This window comes from Phoenix dactylifera, unplaced genomic scaffold (assembly GCF_009389715.1).
Source record: "Phoenix dactylifera cultivar Barhee BC4 unplaced genomic scaffold, palm_55x_up_171113_PBpolish2nd_filt_p 000143F, whole genome shotgun sequence".
NCBI classification, from domain to species: Eukaryota; Viridiplantae; Streptophyta; class Magnoliopsida; order Arecales; family Arecaceae; genus Phoenix; species Phoenix dactylifera.
In genome coordinates this window covers 302,837-328,930 of record NW_024067698.1, presented here as the reverse complement: position 1 = coordinate 328,930, position 26,094 = coordinate 302,837, and the positions used below count along the sequence as shown (strand labels likewise).

General features: G+C 40.2%; 3 protein-coding genes across 3 annotated transcripts; 2 read left to right on the top strand and 1 right to left on the bottom strand.

The window, feature by feature from the left end:
* Positions 1-3,501: 3,501 nt before the first annotated feature.
* Positions 3,502-7,825, top strand: LOC103722392 (pentatricopeptide repeat-containing protein At3g62890-like). The gene is made up of 3 exons (XM_008812934.4): positions 3,502-6,919; positions 7,021-7,235; positions 7,538-7,825. Exon 1 carries the CDS (start codon positions 3,502-3,504, stop codon positions 5,659-5,661), a length of 2,160 nt encoding a protein of 719 aa, XP_008811156.3. The 3' UTR covers positions 5,662-6,919; positions 7,021-7,235; positions 7,538-7,825.
* A 7,414-nt stretch (positions 7,826-15,239) lies between these two features.
* On the top strand, positions 15,240-17,857 carry LOC103722380 (aspartyl protease family protein At5g10770-like). Its single transcript, XM_008812919.4, has 2 exons — positions 15,240-15,459; positions 16,356-17,857. Exons 1-2 carry the CDS (start codon positions 15,297-15,299, stop codon positions 17,588-17,590), a joined length of 1,398 nt encoding a protein of 465 aa, XP_008811141.2. The 5' UTR covers positions 15,240-15,296; the 3' UTR covers positions 17,591-17,857.
* A 2,468-nt stretch (positions 17,858-20,325) lies between these two features.
* LOC103722381 (heat shock protein 81-1-like) lies at positions 20,326-25,321 on the bottom strand. The gene is made up of 3 exons (XM_008812921.4): positions 24,975-25,321; positions 24,462-24,884; positions 20,326-22,247 (listed from the first exon to the last, which is right to left on the bottom strand). The coding sequence occupies exons 1-3, from the start codon at positions 25,098-25,100 to the stop codon at positions 20,694-20,696; spliced, it is 2,103 nt and encodes a 700-aa protein (XP_008811143.2). The 5' UTR covers positions 25,101-25,321; the 3' UTR covers positions 20,326-20,693.
* Positions 25,322-26,094: the final 773 nt, after the last annotated feature.

Here is a 26,094-nt window from a genome sequence, read left to right as displayed (position 1 = left end):
ACATTACATTATAATACATTAATATGTTATTTTAAATAATTTAATATTATGTTATATTATGATAAATTAATTTATACTAATAATTATAATATTTTATACCTTTATTATTGTATTATACTATAAATATTATATTATATTACATTACATTATAATACATTAATATATTATTTTAAATAATTTAATATTATGTTATATTATGGAAAATTAATTAATACTAATAATTATAATATTTTATACCTTTATTATTGTATTATACTATAAATATTATATTATATTACATTACATTATAATACATTAATATATTATTTTAAATAATTTAATATTATGTTATATTATGGAAAATTAATTAATACTAATAATTATAATATTTTATACCTTTATTATTGTATTATACTATAAATATTATATTATATTATCTTACATTACATTATAATACATTAATATGTTATTTTAAATAATTTAATATTATGTTATATTATGAGAAATTAATTTATACTAATAATTATAATATTTTATACTTTTATTATTGTATTATACTATAAACATAATATATATTACATTATATCATAATACATTAATATGTTATGTTAAATAATTTAATATTATGTTATATTACCAAATATTAATTTACTCTAATAATTATATTACTATTATGCTATATTAACATAACATTATTTTATATTACAATAATATTATACTATATCGTATATTTATGTATTAATTTATGTTATGTTTTATTATGTTCTGTTGTATAATACTATGCAATGTCCTTTATGGTAATTTTGTCATACAAAAGTACTTTCTCAGTTTGTTTACCAAACACAAAACAAAGTACCACAGCACTTTACGAATGTAGTTACCAAACAGCAAACAGCTTTTTATAACAGCTCTACTTCAGACAGCTCTACTTCCAACAGCTCTACTTCCAACAGCTCTTATTACACTTCACCACCTTTGCTTGCCTTTTCTTGCAACTTCTCCAACCCCTCCTTACCAATATTGGCAATGCTTCAACTTTTTTAAATTTTTGCCGGAAGATAGATTCACCTTAACTAAATAAAAGAAGAGAAAAAAAATAGAAAGAAGGAATATTCAAATAACATAAACTATTTCTTTTTTTTATTTTTGATGTCTTGAACAAATCATTCAAAATCTTGGTGTTGAAATAACATGGAATAGCAAGGGTGGGAGCAAGGAGGGAGGAGGAAGAGAGATAAAGGAGGAGGAGAAAGAGGAGGAGGAGGAGGAACTCATCTAGAACAGCTTTTAACATTAGAGGAGAAATAGAAAGACATACAATATAAAAAAATGGTAAGATGGGACCAAGTAGGGATTAGATAAGCCATCCACTTTTGTAGTCAAAAGCTACTAAACTTGAAATAATTGCAAAAGACTTGAACCTTTAAATGTTATCTCAACCCATTCTACTATTAAGCAAATTCATGCCACTCATGTCTATAGAAAGGTGAATATCAACCTACAGATAGGCCTGCTAGAAGGTGTATGTATCATGAGTACAGACCTACAAAGCCATATTCTCATCTTTCTTTTCTTCTTCTTGCACAGAAAGAGAGGGAGAGAGAAAGAAAGACATCCATTACAAAAGTACAGAGAAAAATATTAGGTCATAGAGCAAAATTTTGTAATCTAGAAAATTTATTCTCAAGTTATTGACAATGTCGTTACTCAAGATTAATAAATTGAAATGAGTCTAATCACTCACTAATAGATCATATGCTTCTTTTTTTAAAAATGAGGAGTTTATTATGTTGAGGTCTTGCTTGATCTTACATTCAGCTAATGTACAAGAAAGTAAAAATATTTTAAAATCCTAAGACTTTAAGGTAGAGAAGATTATCTATCTATTTTCTAATTAAAGAGGATTATACATTTGTTTTTCTATTTAGACAAGCATAGTATAACTATCATTGTTGTAGTATTTTTTTTTCCCAACTATTTATAGTTGTCTTTATGGGTCTTTGTTTGTAAGGTATTCCTATTTAGAACCATCTTTGTTTATTAAATTTTATATTTAAAGATGGTAATAGAAGAAATGATTTAAACCAAGAAAGAAATACATATTTGACCATTATTGTTATTTATATCCCTCATACAGTTTGAGGTGCATATGTAATTTAGTAGCTTTGCATGCTCGATGATCGAAAAAGATAGAAAATTTCGTATAATCACTAATTTTAGAAAAAGAGGTTTCTACTTTTCAGATTTTATGCAAACAGATATATTTATAATTATTTTATAAATGAATTTCCATATAAGGCTACTTAATGGTAACATTGGTACTTTTTTTTTTTCTGGTCGTTGTTTTTTATATGTTTGCTGTTGTTACATGATATACATCGTAACTCATATGGGATGCTCTAATATAAAGTATTTGGCACTTTATAGGAGCATATAAATCTCAAAAATGTGGAAATCTGTCACCTACAATATCATTAGATTCAGCTACCTTGGTTTTGTATAACCTTTCTCATATGGGTTTTGTATAACCTTCATATGGCCTTGAGATAATGGGTTTGAAGTGGCCTATTTCCTCTCATTCATGTGAATTGCTTGATTATTATTTGAGATGGCTATTATTCAATTATCTGTATTTAGTTTTTCCTACCAAAAAAATTGATAGTTATTAATTATACATGTTACACATTGATCTTAATGGAATCACGGATGCTTGGAACTTTTTTACGAATATAAAATAATTTTATCATATACCACAGCTATCTCAATTTTCATGGTTATTCTATAATGATTTGAATGCTTATTAGAAATTGGATGTGGCAATAAAACTAATGATGTGGCAATCATAAGTAATAATTGTATGGATTGTACAAAGTTTAGTGGACTTCTTGCAAATTCTATATTTTTTTTATGGAAAATAAGACCTTTACCCTTTTGCTCCAATTAATGAAATCAAATTCCAAACTATAGCATGAGATGAATGTAAATAATAATGATAGCAATAAAACTTAACTTTCTTCAAGCTCTGATCTCTCATCCATGTATTTTTCGAATAAAATAACCTCCATACTGCTTTTTCAGACATTTTGTACATGATCAGGTGATCTTTTCTTTCATTTTTTTTTTAATAGTAAGATCGAATGTTCATTACTAGTTTCAATAAGAGAATATGGTATGCAAACTTTTTTATAATATTGTGCCCAATGATACATAATAGAGTAGGATTTTGGAGGATTTGGGATATTGAAGAACGGCTAGTCCTCTCTCTACGAGCTCTTTTTATTTTAAAAAATTTACCATATTGTACATCAATAAATATAAATTATGGTTATGATATATGCAACGAGCTAGATTAATAAGTTATGTTTTTTTTTTTTTTTGCTTAAGAATAAGTTATGTTTTTCGGATCTCATAATTATATCTAGATTCTAACCTGATCCGATAAGTAATCGGATCCTACGTCATGAGTTTACGGGATGTTAATTATACCCAACCTCCTCCCGCCACACAAAAGTTCCAAACGCGATGCCCCCGACCCCGCCTTTCCCCCGTCACCTCGAGACCCTCCTCCGCTCCTGCTGCGCCGCCCACCACCTCCGCCCCCTCCTCGCGCGCCTCATCGTCGCCGGCCTCGTGCGCCACCCCCTTGCCCTCCGCCGCCTCGTCGAGCTCCTCTCCGTTGCCGCCGACCACCCCGCCGCCCCCCTCCTCGCCCGCCCTCTCTCCCGCCTCTACTTCCGCCTTGCCCCCGCCTCCACCACCTTCCTCTACAACCTCCTCATCCGCGCCTTCTCCCGAAGCCGCCGCTATCCCGCCGAGTCCCTTATCGCCTTCTCCTCCCTCCTCCGCCACGGCGGCCGCTCCTTCCCCGATCGGTTCACCTTCCCCTTCCTCGTCAAGGCCATCTCCAATCTCAATTCCCCCTTCGAAGGGCAGCAGGCCCACTCTCAAGTGCTGAAACGTGGATTCCAATCTGATGTCTATGTTGTAAATACTTTTCTCAGCATGTATGCTTCTTTTGGGGTCATGGCTTCGGCTCAGAAGCTCTTTGATTCGAGTTCTGTGGTGTTGGATGTAGTCTCGTGGAACACGATAATTGATGGGTACGTGAAATCCGGGGCAATGGAGGTCGCAAGGCGGATTTTTGATGAAATGCCGGTGAGAAATGAGGTATCCTGGAGCGCGATCATTTCTGGTTACGCTGGGAAGGGTGAGCTGGAGATAGCTCAATTCTTGTTTGATAGAATGCCGGTCGGGAGGAACATCGTGACTTGGAACTCGATGATATCCGGGTTTGCAAGGCATGGGTTGCTCCCGCTGGCAAGGAAGCTGTTTGATGAGATGCCAGTGAGGAATGTTGTGTCGTGGAATTCAATGGTTTCAGGGTATGCTATGAATGGGGAGATGGACTTGGCGAGGGAGTTGTTTGATCTAATGCTGGAAAGAGATGTTGTTTCTTGGAGCTGCATGATTTCGGGCTATGCACAGGTTAACCAGTATATGGAGGCACTGCAGGTCTTTAAAAAGATGCAACTTGAGAGCAGTGTGAAGCCCAACGAAGTTACAATGGTTAGTGTGCTCTCAGCTTGTGCACACCTAGCCGCCTTGGATCAGGGAAAGTGGGTTCATGCTTACATTGACAAAAACCACATGACTTTGGATGATGACTATAATCTAGGTGCTGCATTGATCGATATGTATGCCAAGTGTGGAAGCATGGAGACGGCAGTTGTACTCTTCCATGCATTGGATAGGAAGAACGTTTCTAGCTGGAATGCTCTGATCACAGGGTTAGCAATCAATGGGGCAGCTCGTGAGTCTCTTGAGGCCTTTGAGTGGATGAAGAGATCAGGGCCAAAGCCTAATGACATCACTTTATTGGGTGTGTTAACTGCATGTACTCATGGTGGGTTGGTGGATGAAGGGCGCCGGTACTTTGAGAACATGTTAAAGGTTTATGGGGTTCAGCCTGAGATGAAGCATTATGGTTGCATAGTTGATTTATTGGGCCGAGCAGGGTTCTTGGAAGAGGCAGAAGGGATCATCAGAAGCATGCCAATGAAGCCAGATGTGATGGTATTGGGTGCTTTGCTTGGTGCTTGTAGGATTCACAGAGACATCAGAGTTGCAGATATGATAAGGAGTCAAGTTCTCAATCTGAAGCCTCAGCAATCTGGTTGCCATGTTATACTGTCTAATATCTATGCTGCTGCCGGTAGATGGGATGATGCCTCAGAGATGAGGAGTTTATTGAAGCAGAGTGGCATCAGGAAAGAGCCAGGGTCTAGTTCGGTTGAGTTAGATGGTGTTGTTTATGAGTTTGTTGCAGGAGGTTGTTCTCATCCAGAGGCCAGCACAATATATTCCTGGCTAGATGAAATGGGGAGGAAGCTAAGATCTCTAGGGTATTTACCAGTGACTGAAGATGTTCTGTTAGATTTAGATGGAGAAGATAAAGAGACCTGTCTCTCGAGGCACAGTGAGAAGCTTGCTTTAGCATTTGCCTTGCTAAGAGCTACATGTCAATCTACAATTAGAATCCTAAAGAATCTACGGATATGTGGGGACTGCCATTTATTTATAAAGCACGTGTCCAAATTATACCCACAGCAAATTCTTGTGAGAGATAGAATCCGCTTCCACCATTTCAAGGGTGGCCTTTGTTCATGCAAGGATTACTGGTGATGTCAAAATATTGCTGAAACTCATATTTTGTCGCATGGGTTGCAATAAATATCAAGAATTATACTTGTTGACGCCAATTGCAGCTGGATGACTGAGTTCTACTTGTGTGCTTCAAAGTTTCACTTGCTCTTTTAGACTGAGGAAGAGTCCTGGCTGTATGACTGCTTTCACCAAGTGGCAAAGCATTCGATGCCTTCTGCTGATCTTTAATCAATGAGTGTCCTACAGTCAAGGATGATAAGCTTGGACAGCTGAGAGATTTTATTTGGTACCCATGACAAGAAAGCTGTTAGCATCTTTAAGAGGTTTTTAAGAGATTTATGGTTCCTGAGAAGAGGCTGAACAATAGGTCTCAGGAAGAGTGTGCAAGTTGCTCATGGTTTTAAGGTAATACTCTTGATGGCGTTATCCTTTGTCAGCTAAACCTCCCATTAAATGTGGTTGCTGATACTGATGAATGGCTTTCAAAGTTGCAAGCCCCTCAGCCTCCAGTATGTGTTCTTTTTTGGTGGCTGATAACCTGATCTCTCGTTTGTAAATCTGCGAGTGGCTCAGCAAATTGCTATTGGTGTCGGGAGGAAAGTTTAAATGTTGAATAATACCTCCACTGTTGATTGTTTTTGAGATACTGTTTGGATCATTCCAAACAAAAAGCACCAGGATTCTTTTATAGCAAAATGAGGTCTGTTGTTCAGTCATAAAATGTGATCAGAAGTTGAGCCTATCCCTATCTATAAGTTATTTGAAGCTGTGATGATATAAGAGATGCTGCATCTTTAGCAAAAGTAATAATATAAATCTTGACAAAAGCTGCATCTTTACCGAAAGCAATAATATCAATCTCGACAAGTATCCCCAGGCAACTAGTTTTTGAGGCCTGATCTCTAGGATGGTGTGAATATTGTAATTTCTTGTGTTCAGCGAGGCTGCTTTTCCCATTGCTGAAATATCCATGCGGCAAGACTGGGAGAACATTAATGAGGACTCGAAGGGAATTGTGATGAAGGGAGATTCAATAATTTTTACTTGCTAATATTTGTGGAAGTCCCCTGATATTTGTAGCTTGACATCTTAAGGTGATGGTTTCACTCATAACTGGGTTGATATAGCAAGCATTTTTCTATTACCGCCGGAAGATGAAATCAGATCTTTCGCATTGTCTAATATTTGTTTCTTTTCTTGTGTATTCTCGTCACCTGAAGAAATGTTCTCCACCTAAAGGATAAAAGACGAAAGTACTGACATTTCAAAAGTTGTGGTATGTATTTATCTTATATCCTTTCATTTTATTAACATATTTCACAATTCGGCATATTTTGGTTTACAGTGTCCATATGACTTTCCATGTTTCTTCATTAGCCTCTTTAATAGAATAAGAGAAATCGCCAAATCATATAAACCAGAATTCGGAGGCTGCTCCCAATCACGAGGAGATCATCTGCATCCCTGAAGCCATTTAGCTTGGCAACAAGCTGACTCAAAAGTTCGGTATGCTGTCTAGCAAGTTCCATGTGATGCATTATCAGAATGGAAAGGAAAAGCTCATCAACAATTACATGGGGCCAGGGAAGAAGGTAGCTGGAAATGTGAGAGCTTAATAATACTGTAGGAACCACTGATTTTTTCAAAGAACAAAATGGAAAAACATACTGGCAGTGTCATGTCTCTACTAGTAACTTAGTTTAATTTACATGCTGTTGAAGAGAGAGAGAGAAAAAAAAGGAATGAGCTCACCACGAAACATCTTTGTCATGCGACTGCTAACTTTCTGGCATTTAGTGACAAATGATGCTACAAGCTCTTTTCAGAAATGAAGTCATTTCTAGGTTGCTTGTATATCTGAATTCTAAATCACTGATGCAACGTTTCTTTCCAGAGCAGCCGGTTGGCGAGCATTGTAAGAACTTGCAGAGGCTTCAGAGGCTATCTTCTGCATCTGGACCTCACTGCCAGACTTGCGTTGTTTCTTGCTTTTGGAGCCAAACTTGCTCAGAAATGAAGAAATATCTGACCTCTTTTTTTTTCCTTGCACCCTCAGCCCAACCATGCAGGGTCAATCACAATTCCTCGTCCAATATCACTTTGCTCGAACATGTCGCCCATCTTTATCATTTAACAGATCCAAACAATGAACAAATACATGGATGGAGAAGCTGATTACAGGCAGGGGGGAACAAAAAAGGTGATGTAAAAGTTTGCCTGAGTGACAATAGTATACGGAGTAAGGGTTCTATAGCTGCAAAGCACTTGAATGATCACACTGCTAAAGTGATCATTCTCATTATCAGTCGAAACAACAGTTTGATGGAGTCGGAAATAATATGTTTGATCGCAGAAACAGTAGCAGCATCGATGCTTTATATTGCATCATAATGGCAAGCAACCACATTAAGTACTGGGATTGAAGGGGCCAAACAATGAACTGAAATCTACTTATTAAATTCACTGGAAACTAGATCAAACAGAAATTATGAAAATTATTTGCCTGAAAAATAAATCATGAAAATTATTTATAGAACAGCTAAATCATGTAAGGTATCAGGCTTGATTACTAAACCTAGCACACAGGTGAATCAAAAACTCAGCCTTATACATGACAGAAAATGTTCACTTTGAGTCCAAATTCTAAACGTTGATCATATGTAGGGTTATCCAAGTCATGCCAGACTAGCAGTTTGGGTCGACTCCATGCACAGCCATATGCCCCCAACAGGTATGCATCTTGGGTGGGTTGGACGGGCAATAATGTTTGGTTTTGGTCACAAACTTAGCTGCGTGGCCCAAACTCAACCTAATGGGCTGAAAGTGAGCTTGGTCTCAACTGAGGTCGGTTCATTCTCAAAACGGTCCATTAAGCCCATTCAGTGGAAGGAGGAACACAATTAAGATTACACGAGAGATAACTATCTCAACCAAGATATGCCATTTTGGCATCAGACTCCATATCGGTGCCACTTTATTTCTATATGACTACCTTCGATATGAAAGCAGGTTTCGCGTACCGAATATCGGCATATATCCTATATCATATACAGATACCAAACGAGCATGGTATCGTAGTTTCGCACCATTCTATTCGGTACGGTATGATATGTCGTAATCTTAACCATCATCATTTCTATTCTCCCATACCTCTCTTCACTCTAAAAATAGCTCAAGTGACTTAGATCTAGTGCAAGATTCAAGCAATAAGTGACCCATATAACCAATACGCATCATGCAATTTTAAGTGTTCAGTCAAGTTTTTTTTAGATTAGGCTATCAGGTCACCATGCATCATAAAAGCTGGAAATTTGTCACCCATGCTAAGCAAAAGCTTATACGAGGATATAATCCAGTTCACTTAAAATGTGGGCTTGATTACTTTTCCTGTTCCGCGGCTCAATGTGCATCCCTGTTCCTTTGCGGTTCCTGCAGTCGGGGCGTCGACAACTTGGAGTATCCGCACACATAATAATTTCCCTCAGAGTGAGAGAATCAGCTCGAGTCTCGTTCATGGAGAAAAGAACGTTTCGTTCGTAACAGGACAAGAAATTGTCACGGGGATGGAAGATGCCTTGCGTGGCCTCAGTTGGCACCGGCCTAAGGGCCTCCTTCCACGCTTTACCTATGATTGGACCATCCATCAGGCTCACATGCTCGGAAAAAAAAAAAAGAAGGAAAAAGTCGAGAAAGGAGGGGAAGGTTGGTTCATATGTAAGAAGGTGATCTGGCCGAGATGGTGGCCGAAGAAGAACCGGATGGACTGAATTTAGAGACGGTAACCGTTCCGAATAGGATGGATTTTATCCGACCCGCAATAGATCCAGAACAAATATGTTGCATAAAACACATGATCCAAACGGCGAATTGAACAATGCACGCAATTAAGAGAGGAGGAGGAAAAGGAATTGAACATAGAGATTTTACGTTGTTCGGCAATGTGCCTACGTCCACGGAAGCGAAACGGCCGTAATTTTCACTATTTCAAAATAACAAAGTTTACAAGATATTTATAGATAAATCCTAGCTCTAGAGTTTCAATCCCTACCAGCATTTCTGGTAAAATAAAATACTATATAATTATCCCAAAGATAAACATATCTCGTCGCTTCGCTCCGCTCCGTTAGAATATCAGTGTCCCACTCAAATAAGAATACCACTTAATATGAGCCACTTATTCTAACAAGATAGGTAACGATAAAACTTGCTCCAAACTCAGCTTAGATATATGTATATATTTACAAATCCTCTCTTCGAGGTCAAAAAAAATTAATTTTTCTAACTATAACTCTACCTGCTTTGCCCTCTCCTCCTGAGATAAGTATGAGACGGTTGTAGATAATGATCTACTTGACCTATTACCATCTCTGACTGGGTTTTGAGTTTGAGGACAGCCAAAGATTGAGGTAGGTATAGATAGGATTAAGCAGACCTGGCTTCGTGAGGAGGTGGTTGATGATGGACGGAATCATAGCGTCATTGAAGGGGCTACGAAAGGATGACAAAGATAGGTGAATAGAATTGGGCAACATAAATTCTTGTCTTTGTTCTCATGGTATGTTTTTTTAAGAAAAAAATAGATGGTAGAATACAGGTACTAATTAGTGTTTAAAATATTACAATGTAGCAATCTTAATTTATTATGAAAATCATTCCGGCTTGACATGGTAAGGCCGTTCATGAGATGCCAAGTCAACAAACTATCATCTTGTATTAAAGGGAGAAAAATGCTTGTGGAACAGCCCTTCTGAAAAAATAAATTCAGTTCCATCATGTTGCACCAATATCATCATGCCATATAGCATGGGATTTTTTTAAAAAAAAATTGTAAGGAAAAAAGGAACAAGGTTGCAGCATCATTAGGAATAGAAATTGAGAGGAGGGATTGGGTATTAGAAATAGAATTTGAAAATTGGAATCATATCTTGGTCGAGACCTCTTCCAACAATTAATTATGCCATGATTTTTATTTTTTTTTTGTACAACGGCGGTTCATACCCTGTAAGTGTAGATGCGGCCAACAAAATCAGAAAACAACAAAGTATTATACAATGATCTTTATAGGCTTTCTTGTCACCGGAAGAGGGCAGAGGGCAAACCGCTTCAATAATATGTGATGGGAGAAACTGAATGAGAAGTATCTGCCATTCTCTTACCGACAACGCCTTATGGATAGGTGGCAGAAACTAACTCAAGGAACTTCAACTGTTGCCGATTACATTGCACAATTTGAGGAGTTTCACATGAGGTGTGGTGTAATCGAAGAGGAGACTGTTACTCTTTCTAGGTTTCGAGCAGGACTCCGTGAGGAGATCCAGAAAGAATTGATCCTCCGAGAGATTACTACCCTTGGCCAGGCATACCAATTGGCTCAAGACGTGGATAGTTTTTTACGAGTCCCTGTGGTGAGACGTACCGACTCTCGGTTCTTACCCCCAGGAGCCCGACCTAATCAAAGCCATCTCCCACAACCCAGACCACTCTCCAACCATCCTTCCCAGCCCGGTTCTAGCCAAACACCGACTAGGACGTTCCCGGTGCCTGCTCAAAGTACATCAACTGATAAAGGAAAAGGCATATTAGGGTCCAACCCGCCCTTAAGAAACCAAACCCAGTGTTTCAGGTGCCAGAAGTTTGGCCATATTGCGTCCCAATGTAATGCCAAGACCTATTTGATGACATCCTCATTTATAGTCAAACTCAAGAGCTCCATCTTTCACACCTAAGGCAGGTTTGTGAAGTCCTGCAGAGAGAAAGCTTCTTTGCAAACCCTAAGAAGTGTGCCTTCCTGACTGATCACGTCACTTTCTTAGGGTTCATAGTATCTTCCAAGGGTGTCTCTGCTGATCCAGAAAAAGTAAGCGCGATAGTCGATTGGCCTGAGCCCAAGACCTTAGCCGAAGTACGCAGTTTTCATGGTCTGGCTACTTTCTATCGTCGCTTCATTAGGAATTTTAGTTCGATAATGTCTCCCATCACAGATTGCATGAAGAAAGGAGACTTTATCTGGACTAAGTCGGCATCCCAAGCATTTAAAGATATTAAGCATAGGATGACCGAAGCACCTGTCTTGCGCCTCCCTGATTTCACTAAGGTATTCGAGGTCGCATGTGATGCCTCTGGAGTTGGCATAGGTGGTGTGTTAAGCCAAGACGGTCACCTTGTCGCGTTCTTTAGTGAAAAGTTAAGTGACGGCAGGTTGCGTTATTCCACCTATGATAAGGAATTCTATGCGGTAGTGCAAACTTTGCGACATTGGCGACACTATTTGCTACCGCAAGAATTTGTCCTGTATTCAGACCATGAGGCTTTAAAGTATCTCAATTCTCAAAAGAAATTAAACTTTCGACATGGCCGATGGATTGAGTTTCTACAAGCCTATACTTTTGTGCTGAAACATAAAGCTGGAGTTGAGAATAAGGCTGCTGATGCGCTCAGTCGACGGATCTTCCTCCTATCCATAATGAGCACTGAAGTAATTGGTTTTGAAAGGATCAGGGAACAATATACCACCTGTCCCGATTTTAGTAATGTATACCTGACCTTACGAGATGGAGTAGAGAGAGAGCACGATGATTTCTTTTTACACGATGATTATCTCTTTCGCTCCGACCGATTGTGTATTCCTCGAACTTCTTTGAGAGATTTTCTAGTATGGGAAGTACACGCTGGAGGACTGTCCGGGCATTTCGGGAGAGACAAAACCATTGAGATGGTGGAAAGACGTTTCTTCTGGCCGAGTCTCAAGAGAGACGTGGCCAAGATCGTCGCTCAGTGCCGCACATGTCAATTAGCCAAACAACGTAAATAGAACACTGGGCTTTACACTCCACTACCAGTTCCTGATTGTCCGTGGCAAGATGTTAGCATGGATTTTGTGTTAGGGCTTCCACGTACCTCGACCAAACATGATTCCATTTTTGTAGTAGTGGACCGGTTCTCTAAAATGGCTCATTTTCTACCATGTTCTAAGACTTCTGATGCTTCTAGGATTGCGAAACTCTATTTTGACGAAGTCGTTAGACTCCATGGTCTCCCTAAATCTATTGTGTCCGATAGGGATGTTAAATTTATGAGCTATTTTTGGAAAACTCTTTGGCACATGATGGGTACCAAATTAAAATTTTTCTCTGCCTATCATCCCCAAACTGATGGCCAGACCGAAGTTGTCAACCGAAGTCTAGGGAGTCTTCTCAGATGTCTGGTAGGTGAGCATACTAGGACTTGGGATCTCGTGTTACCAACTGCTGAGTTTGCATATAATAGTTCGGTCAATAGGACCATAGGCATGAGTCCTTTTGAAGTGGTGAATGGTTATAAACCTAGGCAACCCATAGACTTGATCCCCATGTCTCATCAACATAGAGTCTCTGAGTCTGCACAATCATTTGCTTCACACCTGCATTCATTGCATCAGGAGATCAGCAAACTTATTCACTCTAATAACTTAAAATATAAATCCTTTGCTGATTTGCACCGCCGTTATAAAGAATTAAATGTAGGTGATTCAGTCATGGTAAGAATTAGACCTGAACGACTTCCTTCGGGGACGTTCAAAAAGTTGCAATCTCGTAGTGCGGGACCATTCAAAGTCCTAAAGAAAATCAGTTCGAATGCGTATGTTGTAGATCTTCCTGAAGACTATGGGATTAGTGCGACATTTAATATTGAAGATTTAGTCCCATACAAGAAATCAACATTCATTCCTTCTGACCCTTTTGTGGATACATCCACTGTTGTTGATCACCCTGCTCTAGCACCTGCTAGTGAGCCTCCACTTCCACAGTTTCATGCACGCAGAGAACATATAGAACATAAATTAGATGAGCAGGTTATATCTACCAGGAGAGGAAGCTACCAACGTTACCTTGTTCGGTGGAAAGGTCGACCCGAATCAGATGTATCGTGGATTTCGCGAGCTGAGTTGCAGCGCCTTGACCCGGATCTTCTGGAGCAGTACGACAGCCGCCCCGATTTACACTCGACGGGGTCGAGTTTTTCTCACCCGGGAGGAGTTGATGGGGACATCAGCTAGGTCCCCATTTTATTTACATATTTGCTTATTGTTATTTCTGGGTTTATTTGTGTTTAGGGATTTATTTGTGGTTTATTTTATTCTGGGCTTATTTTCATTTTAGGGCTTATTTGTGGGGAATTATTTTATGTAAGGGGTTTATTTTAATTGTTCTTATGGGGCCCTATTTAAAGGGAACTTGTAAGCTGATTAGGGTTTTAATGCAGAATTAAAGAATTTCTTTCCCCACGTTTCCCTCTTCTTCTCTTCTCCTTCCTTCTCCTTCTCCTCTTCTTCTTCCTCCTTCTCCTCTCCTCTTCTCCTGCTTTCATTTTAAAATTGGTCCGGCATCAATATGATTTTGATATCTTCTATCGCTAATCTCGGTGCCTACTTTCAATGGATATTTGAAGGTAGCAACTAGTTAGGTATAAACCGAACCACCGAAGCATGTCACATTTCAATATTAGTGAGAATTACTCATCGCAGCAGGATCAGATTCCATCAAAGAGCCACCTTGTGTTAGCCCTAATATTCTAGCTTCGTTTCTACTAGATTTTGCTGAAACCTGGCCCACCACAAAGGCAAGTGTCCGAGCTAATTGAAATATATGCATGGTGCGGTCCATCCGTCCACTTTCTGAAATGCATGGGACCACACTCCTGGCCATCCCCACTTAGTGACATCTACTTCATATACTGTTTGCCAATTCCTGCTGCATCTTCTCCAACCTTATTAGAAAGACCATCAAGCATGGCACCTTTACAAAATCACCCAATAATAGATGAAAATTATATGCAGCCGCGTCGAAATAACATGCACAAGGTCAAGGGTTATATATCATATATTCAATTAATTGATTATTGTACTGTGGCTTGACATACCTTATGTTGGACTTGGACATATCATCCCATAGATAATTGTACAAGGCCTCTTATTGTTGTATAAAAATGTATTAGAATCATTCTTGATACATCACACAAGTGATTTATGGGTTTATTAATTTGAAGGATAATATTCATTGTCCAATAGTTGCAAGTTAGCTTTGAGAACACTTAACCGCTTGATTTAACAAGTGATCGCTTACTTCTTCCTTTTCCATTCAAAACTAACAAAAGCTAATGGGTTGGTGGGCACAACACAATGGTTGGTTGTCCACAATATGGAGGTCTAAGACCGGAGAGCTAAGAGACTATGTGATAATAGGGACAAACACGTGTTCAGAGAAGCTAATAGAGTCATAGATTGGGTAGCCTCGTACCTAGCTAGTTATTCCATAAGTATCTTGCGGAGAGATTTGCCTAAAGCGCTTTGTGATTTGTTGTTTTCTGACTTTTTTGAATGTATCCGTATTAGAAGTCATGCGATATGGACTCGGAAATGCTTTCAGCGCGTGAAGTTGCTTCTTAATTGTCGCCCTTGCGTAGAAGCCGACGTATGATAATGGCGGGTCCAATAGTGACCGAACCCTTGTTTTGTTCCTTAGTGGCCCATACCTAATCTCCCACACGGAAAGACTTGGCCCAAGGGAGACTCCATCAAGCTTGCAAACGCTTGAGGGAAATGTCTATATATAATGCACTCCCATAGTCTTCCTTCCAAGCACACAACCAAGGGTTTGTGCTCATAGCCTCATATCATGGCTTTCCTTCATTCCTCTGTCTTCTCTTGCTTTGCCTTCGTTGTTCTAGCTTCCACTCTTATCCACACTCCACAAGTTCATGGAAGGGAGATAGAAAGCCGGCATGTGGTTAGTGTTCACTCTTTGCTGCCAAGCTCATCAGCTTGCTCCTTGCCGAAAGGTTTGATGACGTTCTTAATTACACCCCTATTGATGATCTTTTGTTTGATACCCCTTGATATAGAAAAAATATCGAGGCATCTAGTTGTTGCTCATCAGTTGGTAATATTTGAATTTTTTTTTTTTGAGAAGTCTGAAAATTGCTTATTTAGATAGTTCACTGCTACCACCTTCTTTTCTCAACAACAAAAAAAAAAAAAAACCCATTGAGCCACGTTCTTAGAAGTAGTAACATATAAGTATTTTGAAGAATTACCCTGTCAAAAAAATATAGGGAAACACCTCTAGATTTGATTATGGAACATTCTCCAAAATAGATACAACCAATGGACTATTGGCTCGTTTACATAATAAAATGGATAAATAACTTGCTGGTTATGTACATAATTATGTGCATAATAGGTGTTTGTAAAGACCTAATATTTGTAAATTGACAAAAAATTAAAAACACTTGCATGAAGGATGTTTGCATGCGCCGTCAGGTGCATCTTTAACTGGTTTTGATGCCTAACCTGCTTTTCTCGGAAGTAAAGTAGGATAAGCATATTATAAAAGAAGTTGTTGGGGTTCTTGACCCACCATGTCAAGCCACCCATTCTGACCCATTCTAAGATATGTTTTATGATATCTATACATATATTATACATAGAAAACCTTCATCTTATGGTAGGTTCAATCCACCAACCATGATGCAAGTAATCATAGAGCTTTTGTAGGCCATCAGAACAAATTAATTTTTCAGGTAAAAGAAAATCTTAAGAATTTAAGGTCATCTCCTTTCTTGTGCAATTTGATATGAGCTCGAATCAAGATTTTGAACATAATAAGGAGCTCCGATAAGCCAAATTGTTCGACATTTTTTCTCTAAATTTGTTCGCAATAATTCTATCTCCACAGATTTGAACACATCGAGGCTGAAGGTAGTCCACCCGCATGGCCCATGTTCGCCGATCGGCACCGGCCGGGAGCCCTCCCACGCCAAGCTTCTCAACCGGGACCAAGCCCGAGTCGACTCGCTCCACCACCGCATCTCCACCGCCTCCAGCCGAGAGAGCACTCGCAGCTCGCTCGCCGCAACGATCCCGGCCAACACCGGCGGCTCGCTCGGCACCGGCAACTACATCGTGACCGTGGGCTTTGGCACCCCCAAGAGCGACCTCACGGTGGTCTTCGACACCGGCAGCGACCTCACCTGGATCCAATGCAAGCCATGCAGCAGCGGCAGCTGCTACCCCCAACAGCAGCCACTGTTTGACCCATCCCAATCCTCCACCTACTCCAACATCTCCTGCAGCTCCCCTGAATGCTCGTTGCTCGACTCTTCCACCTGCTCGGCGTCGTCGCCGTGCCGCTACGACATCGAGTACGGCGATAACTCCCAATCCAGCGGCTACTTCAGCCACGACACCTTAACGTTGACGTCCTCCGAGCTGGTACCGAGCTTCATGTTCGGCTGCGGCGATGAGAACAGCGGGCTCTTCGGCACGGCGGCCGGACTGCTCGGCCTGGGACGGGGAAAGGTGTCGTTGGTATCGCAGGCACGGAAGTATGGCGGAGTCTTCTCGTACTGCCTCCCGTCGTCGTCGAGCTCGGCAGGATACCTGACATTTGGCGGCGGCGCACCGTCGAACGTCAAGTTCACGCCGATGCTGACGTTCTCCGACATGCCATCATTCTACTTCCTGAGTCTCGTGGCGATCAGAGTCGGGGGAGAGCAACTTCCGATATCTCCGACGGTGTTTTCGACCCCTGGGACGCTGCTCGACTCGGGCACGGTGATTACTAGATTGCCGCCGTCGGCCTACGTCGCCCTTCGGTCGAGGTTCCGGCAGCAGATGAGGAAGTACAAGACGGCGCCGGCGTTGTCGATACTGGACACTTGCTATGACTTCACCGGGTACGAAACGGTGTCGGTGCCGACGGTGGAGCTCGTGTTCGGCGGCGGGACAAGCATTAACCTCGACTTCGCCGGCATACTGTACGTGGCCAAAGTGTCGCAGGCATGCCTGGCGTTCGCCGGCAACGGCGACGTGAGTGACGTGACGATCATCGGCAACGTGCAGCAGAGGCGGGTCAATGTGGTCTATGATATCCCCAAAAAGCAAATTGGATTCGGTGCAAAAAGTTGTTAGTTAAGGGATCGAAGACATTGGAGCATGGAACGTGATTGATGAATCGAATCAAGCAAATAGAAAAGAATTTTTTCTAAGAAAATAAAGAATTGATAGAAGAAATCAAGAAATGTTGGAACAAAGAAAAAAAAACAGCAATTGGATGATGTTTGGTTGACCAATTTGCCCAACTTGGCCGGCTGCTTGTGTAGGAAAATAATGTGATCGTGTTCGCGTGCTTCTCTTTTTCCTAATCTGCATGATAAAATTTTAGCAGTTTTAAGCTCATTTTAACCGCCTTTAACCACTGGTGACAATGTTAGGTAAGACATCACTAAGATGAGCATGGAATGTGATCGTCTTAATGTGTTTTTTTTTCCCTAAACTGCATGATAAAATTTTAGCAGTTTTAAGCTCATATTAACAGACTTTAATCTTTGGTGTCAATGTTAGGTAAGACATCACTAAGATGAGCATGGAAAGACCTCGGATTATAATAATCCTTGGTACAAGAAATTCTGAGGACGATATCGGCAATAGGACAATGAACAGTCCAAGCTCAATTTTGGCAGTAGGAAAGTTCCTATAATTCTAATCTGAAATAATTCTGCTCAAGAAAGGAATTTTGACCTAAAGTAGTGCTTGATTACCAAAACCAGGCACTCACTTTCTTTACATCGGTTTCTTTCCCTTTTTTTAACATTGAACTACTTCCAAATTGCTTGTTTTCTCCATCTAATTGTAGCCGATCAATCTAAAGTCCAAAAGCATTCCCAAAAGCAAAAACTCATAAAAATTATCCAAAGGATCATGCCTTTCTTTGTTCTAGAATTATAACCTTGCAATATACATTAAAAACAAGTTCAATTGCTCGCTTTTGAATAAGATATATATTTATAAGTCAAATTAAACATCGGTTAGACACTAAGATGCATAAATGCAGTTTGCTTATCCATTATGAAGTGCGATGTCATTGAAGAACCAAAGTGAACTGAAGGAGTCGTTGGTGCCACAGTCTCAACCCGTGAACAACATAAGTCTTGAAACTTCTTCACATGCCTCATTTCATAGCTATTATCAAAATAACTCTATTTGATTATATTCCATCCACGTCCCAAACTCCCTCGTTTAACAATCCATTGTCTACTTAAGTGGTAGTATGTTTTCTTCCGCACATAAAAAGCTAAGAAATCGTCCTATAATAATGAAGAAATTGTGATGAGATAAAAGAAAGATATATGTCTGTGGCGGGTTTAATTCATTTGGTTAGAAAGACAGGTAGAACTTATTGCCTCACACAATTATTAATCTATTTTCTCCCGGAAAAAAACAAAAAACAAAATAACGATTCGTCTAGCTAAGCTGCATAATAAGCTTGGATGATCATCGAAGGGAGAAGAACCGCTGTACTTCAGCCCGTTCTGGCCTTGCCCAAACAAGCCTTACTGAAGCCTGGCTCTCTCCTGTTTGGGCTTGGCTGCGGCCTGTTGAGGAACAACCAGAAAGTCCGACTGTGTCATGAGATATGGCAACAGGAGATCTAACGACAAGCTTGTACCTGGAAAACAAGTTCAGCCGTTCCTCTTCGGACGTTTACCAGGTGGCCCCTGGAATAAATCAATCAAATTAACCCAATAATATATGCTGGCTAGTCTTTTTGGATAAGTTCTGAGTCAGTTAAAGTTCCAAATAAATACCCAGTCTATCAAATAATTAATCAGCACTAGTCTACCTACATACCACATAAATCGCACCATGACCATCCTGATATGTCTGGCTCATTCGCATACTACTAGGCCAGTTAGAGCAAATCTAATGACAATACAAGTTGGCTCAAGAAGGAGCGCATGGGGCCGACAGCACGCGAGCCAAGCGTTAAGGACATAATCCACCCAATTAGGAACAGAATCCAACTTGGATGACGTTCCCACCTGCTCGTGGAAACCAAGGACATAATCCACCCAATTAGGGACATCTTTATACCACCAAAACGAGTTCCACGTATCTAGCTTAGGCATATCATAACCATATCCTCCTGCACCATTCCACCTCCACCTCCACCTTTAGATATTCTTTAAAAAAATAATAATAAAAAACAAGAAGAAGAAGCAGCAGCAGCAGCAGCTCTAGACCCACATGCCCATGTAGACAAAGGCTGCCCTGACAGGAGGCCCAGATCTGAGGAATTAACACTACACTGGGCTGGGCTAAAGCTGGAAAACTTCGCCCGAAATTGACCCAGCTTGTTAACCATTGAACCTAGTTGCGGCTCAGGGCAGCCTGGACTTTGACCAGGTCTGTGCCTCCCAATACTCATCAACTGGGAAGAAACACGGTAAGGTGTGCAATTGACAGGTTGATCAATTACATGTCTCGCCATAGGCTCGGAAGTAATATGTGTGGGCGGCACCAGTTGATATCATTGTTTACATTAGCCTAAGTATTGAATTATTTTGTCCATTACTTTTCAGTTACCTATTTAATTTGAAGAGAATGTTAATTTTAAAATCCGTTCCAAATTGGAAGAATTAACGTATATACCTGACTAAAAAACATTATTTGCAAGAATTCTCGCTCGCAGCACATTTAAATATGGTTAAATATGTAGACCCAGCTAGAAAGCATTATTTGCTGTCCAAGATAAGAAGACACCACCATCTAAAGCCTATTTATCAACAACCTAAAAGGAAAGGAGCCATGGGAAGAACCAGGAAATGTCAGTCAAGACTTCAAGCAACATAGAAGATAAATCACCAGAAGAAAAAGGGGTCTCTATCTAAATTTCAGAATGCAATAAAATAAGCCAGAGGCAGTCCCTCTGATAGCACAGAATTTGGGCATTTGCTAACCTTACATCTGAGCTGAATAACCAGCATTGGCATGAAAAACAAGCAAAATTAACGGCGTAGGAAACAGCTATACTAATATTATTTGGAAATAAAACAAAGGCCGCTAGCACCAGCAAACAAGTAATGCCACCAAGCATAGCAAGATAAGGCTAAACATGCCACCAAGCATAGCAAGATAAGGCTAAACATGCCACAAGTTTGTTATAATCTAGATGAGCTGACTGAGTTCTTAAACTCGATAGGAAATACCAGGGAACGTATCCTAGAAATATAGTTCAGTCGACCTCCTCCATCTTGCTGCCCTCGGCATCAGCATCCTCCAGTGAAGGCATGTCGGCATCTGCGTCGACCGTCTCGCCCTCGTCAATACTGAGACCCAACTTCAGCATGCGGTGGATCCTGTTGCCGAAGGTGTTGGGGTCGTCGAGGCTGAAGCCAGAGGTGAGAAGGGCTGTATCAAATAGCAGCAGCACGAGGTCCTTGACCGATTTGTCATTCTTGTCTGCATCTGCCCGCTTCCTCAACTCCTCCATGATGGGGTTCTCTGGGTTGATCTCCATTGTCTTCTTGCTGGACATGTAGCCCGCCATGTTCGAATCCCTCAGGGCTTGTGCCTTCATGATCCTCTCCATGTTGGCAGTCCAACCGTATTCACCAGTGACCAGACAGCAGGGAGAGTCGACCACTCGATCAGATACCACGACCTTCTCCACCTTGTCGCCTAACACTTCCTTGACGACTTTGCACAACCCCTCAAATTTCTCCTTGAGGGATTCCTTCTTCTTCTTCTCATCCTCACTCTCATCAAGCTTCAATCCCTCCTTTGTTGCAGAAACCAACTTTTTTCCCTCAAACTCCTTTAATTGACCCACAGCATACTCATCAATTGCATCAACCATAAACAGCACCTCATAGCCCTTCTTCTTCAGCTTCTCCAGGAATGGGGAGTTCTCAACAGCCTTTTTGCTCTCACCAGTGATGTAGTAAATTTCGGTCTGGCCCTCCTTCATCCTTGTAACATAGTCCTTGAGGCTTGTCATCTCATCCCCACTCTTGGTTGAGTGGTACCTAAGCAATTCGGCCAACTTGGTCCTGTTCGCGGAGTCCTCATGGATGCCAAGCTTGAGATTCTTTGAGAATGCTTCGTAGAACTTGTTATAGTCCTCCTTGTTCTCAGCAATCTCAAAGAAGAGCTCAACGCACTTCTTGACCAGGTTCTTGCGGATGACCTTGAGGATCTTGTTCTGCTGAAGCGTCTCCCTAGAGATGTTGAGGGGAAGGTCCTCAGAGTCGACAATCCCCTTGACAAAGCTCAAGTACTCCGGAATTAGTTCTTCACAGTTGTCCATGATGAAGACACGACGAACATAAAGCTTGATGTTGTTAAGCTTCTTCCTGGTATCAAAGAGGTCAAAAGGAGCTCTCTTGGGCACAAAAAGCACGGCCTTGAACTCCAGCTGGCCCTCCACAGAGAAATGCTTCACAGCCAAGTGCTCCTCCCAGTCATTTGTTAGACTCTTGTAGAAAGCAGCATACTCTTCCTTGGTGATCTCTTCAGGCTTTCTCATCCAGATTGGCTTCTGCTTGTTGACCAAAGACCACTCATGTGACACCTCCTTGATCTTCTTCTTCTTCTTCTCCTTTTCTTCTTTCTCTTCATCAACATCTTCGACCTTGCCCTCCTCAGCATCTTTCTTCTCCTCCTCATCCTCATCATCAGAAATTTCCTTCTCGGTGGTCTTCTCAGTCCACAGGGAGATAGGATAGCTAATAAACTCAGAATGCTTCTTGACCAGATCCTTCACGCGGCGCTCCTCAAGGTACTCCAACTGCAATCAAACCAAACCAAAACATAGCAGGAAGGTAATTCACGGTATGAAAAAGGATAAGCACATGTTTGTAGAGAAGAAAAGGAAAATACGAAAAGTCAAAGAGTGGCCATGATGACAAGGCAACAGAAAGCCCCCATTTATAGGGTTAAAGCTAGACAAGTCTTCCACTGTCAGTATCTAGTAAAGCATAACAATGAACATCTGCACATCACATTAATTTCTAACAGATCATAAAGCTGTACACTCATCTTGTAATGTGAAAAATATCAATAAAAGTTATACCAATCAACAATGAAAAACAAAAAAGAGCATCTTGAAAAAATAGCAATAAAAGTCATACCTATCAGCCACAAAAAACAAAAAAAGGAGCATGCAGGTAAGACAATGGTAGCCTTCAAATACATATAACAAAGACAGTTTTTACTAAGTATATTAATGACTAACGTCATGATGTTATTGATAAATATTACGAGCTGTTACACATAGTATATAACTAAAACATTGGCCATCATGCAACAATCATAATGATCATTATGACATATCACTTAGTTTACGAATGAGAGTTGGCCACAGAAAACCTCAAACACTGATGCATCATAATTATATCCATGTAGTCAACCATAAATGGATGGCATAAAGCTTGTGTTGCAAGCAACATTGATAGTATTGATGAATGGTGTTAACATCACCATGAGAAGCAATCACATTGGTTTTTTACCAGAAGAATAGCAGAAAAATTGGAGTTGAAAACAATTTTTTCACTTTAAAAGTAAAATTTCAAAATCAATTATTAGATAACGGCCTGTTATAGCGTAACAATAGCCCATAAAATTTTGAGGCTATGGCCATAAATACCAAATCTCATGCGATTACAACCCTAACACTGTAGAGAAACAATCAAATGATGCATGAATGCAACATCTTCCAGAACTAACTTCAATGACCCTTAAACCATAGAGATATTCGTCTACATGAAAATGAAAGCATTACATGCCTGAGTTTGTCAATCAGCATACAGATCTAGTGTATCTGAAGTCTTTAAACAAAAAATTGCACTGCTCACTTCAGAAGAGTCAACAAAAAGAAAGTTGTCTAGTCAACAAATTATCAATAGAACATTAAGAAATTGATGCAAACATGACTTTTTTTTTTTGAAATATATTAGGATCGCCATCAAGCATTCTGACAGCAAATAAACACAAGAAGCCAATTTCTTCTTCTAGCTCTTAAGCTAATAGCGTTCTAGAGTTCATTAAACTTTATGTCACATGCTGCATAGTGTATTCTTGCTTTGACATCAACATATAATAGGACCAGGTAACATGTAAAATCCCAGAACATATACAAATTTATATTTCCTTTTCTCAAAAGCCATTTTTTGCTTCTCTTATTTTCTATCTTTCAAAAAAGAAAATCCAAAGTTCAAGCAGATAATGCCGCCAATGAGATAACTATAGCACAAGTCAGAAAACCTGGGTCCTGCCAGTGTTTATATACATGCATGCATAGGTGAAAACCACCACATACATAGGTGAAAATCACCTACACACATACACCTCGCTTAAATACAGATGTGCATGTGTAGGTGAAAGCCACATAAACATGCCAAACATGGCCTTGTGCTCGTAGCTCATGGTTGATCCTAACGATTTTCCTGTTTACATCTGCAAGTGCCGTGTTAGAAGCAGTCCTCAACATTATCTTTAGGCCGACTTCCTAAGGTCATCTCCACAAAATATTTACGTAACCAATCAACTGCTCCAAAACAATTCCTCACCCAATAAGCAATCTCAACATGTCCCATAAATTGCCTAGAAAAATAGTCCGCCTTTTTATTACAATTCAACATCATTTCAACGTTCAAGACATCTAATTGAATCCAACAGCAAAGCCATTGCACTTCCACATTTTCTTCATCTGCTAGCAATCCACAACCACTTAAAACCAATCTCAGGCCAAAATTTAAGTGCAAATCAGAATAATCAAATTCCTATACAAACATTAAGCACAGAGAAAACATTAAAATAACTTTAACAACATTAATTTGTCGGGCCACTAACACAAATAATCAAACAACCCATTGAACAAACGCCAGAATGGGATTTTCGACACCTACGCAAACTACTAAATATTCATCAATTCGAAAATAGAAAGAAGAGAGCGAGAAATTTATTTGAAGATAAGCTAGTATAAGGGTTACTGTTTCAATACCTGATCCTCCTTGAGGAAAAGAGTGATCTTGGTGCCCCGTCCGAGGTTCTCCCCAGAGGTATCCCTCGTCACAGTGAACGACCCACCGGCCTGGGACTCCCACACGTACTGCTCATCATCATTGTTCTTTGTGGTCACCACCACCTTCTCAGCTACAAGGTAGGCAGAGTAGAACCCTACTCCGAACTGGCCAATCATGCTAACATCGGCCCCGGCCGCGAGCGCCTCCATGAACTCCTTGGTCCCGGACCTAGCAATAGTACCAAGATTGTTGACCAGATCGGACTTAGTCATACCAATACCGCTATCAATGATGGAGAGGCTGTTGGAGGCCTTGTCGGGGATGATGTGGATGAAGAGCTCCGGCTGGGCGTCGAGCTTGCTCTTGTCCGTGAGGCTCTCAAACCGGATCTTGTCCAGCGCCTGTTAGGGTTTCAGATCAGCAACAAGAATAAATCAAAGAAGAAAGAAAAGAGATCCTTGAGTTAGGGATCGAGCGAGGGACGGACTCACATCGGAGGCGTTGCTGATGAGCTCGCGAAGGAAGATCTCCTTGTTGGAGTAGAAGGTGTTGATGATGAGGCTGAGGAGCTGGTTGATCTCGGCCTGGAAGGCGAAGGTCTCCGTCTCACCCGCCATGGCTGAGGAGCGAGGTCGAAGAGAGAGAAAGTTGAAGAGATTTGGCTTGGAAGAGAAGAGCGAGAGAGGGCTAGGGCTCGACAATTGGGAGCCGCTACGGGAGATCTAGGGTTTACGGAGAGAACGAGTCTATATAGAGAAGAGGCGCGTGCTTCTAGATTGTTCTGAAGCCACAAAGCCGGAGGAGGGAGGTTGACCAGGTCTCCGAATGGTAGGGAGGGCGGCGTGGAAGATATTTCATTTACATGGACTCGGGTATGTATGTATGTATGTATGGTAGTTGTCAGGCATACCAGGTATGTATGTATAGTAGCTACCATGTATGCATATATGTATGCATGGTAGCTACCAGGAACATTAGATATATAGTTTCCTCTCATTATGTCATGTAGAGTTTAAATAAGCTTTCAAGTAAAGCCTAAATTATGTAAGTACTTGGATTTTCACAATCAAAATGAATATTAAAGAGAAAGAAAGACTTGACAAATAACCTTGCTGAACTTATGTGGAAGGGGGATCCAACATCGCAAGACTTTGAGGGGTCCAAAGACAAACTCTTTTCAAGTGGAAATTTTAATGATTCTCCCTTCTAAGTTAAAATTTTGAGTAAATTATATAACAAAAAAATTGAACTAAATTAACTTATACGAAAAGTCAAAATTGATCTTGAGTGATGAGTAAATTACAAAAAGCCCGTAAAATTAGAAGTAAATTATACTTGCATTCAATAATTTAAAAAATCTATACTTATCTGAAGTTTGTTTTTATCCGATACTTTAACTCATAGATTAACAGAACGTTAACCAAACCATTAACTTAAATGTGACTAAATGCCATGTCAGAAAATTTTAGAAAAAGACTAAACTAGCCTTAAGTAATATAACAACCACTTAAGAAGGAGAACAGCCGTGAGGCACCATAGATCTGAGCTTCATCTTGATGAATTATCAAAAATTAGTCATGTACCAAAAAAAATAATATAGATCTCTAAAGC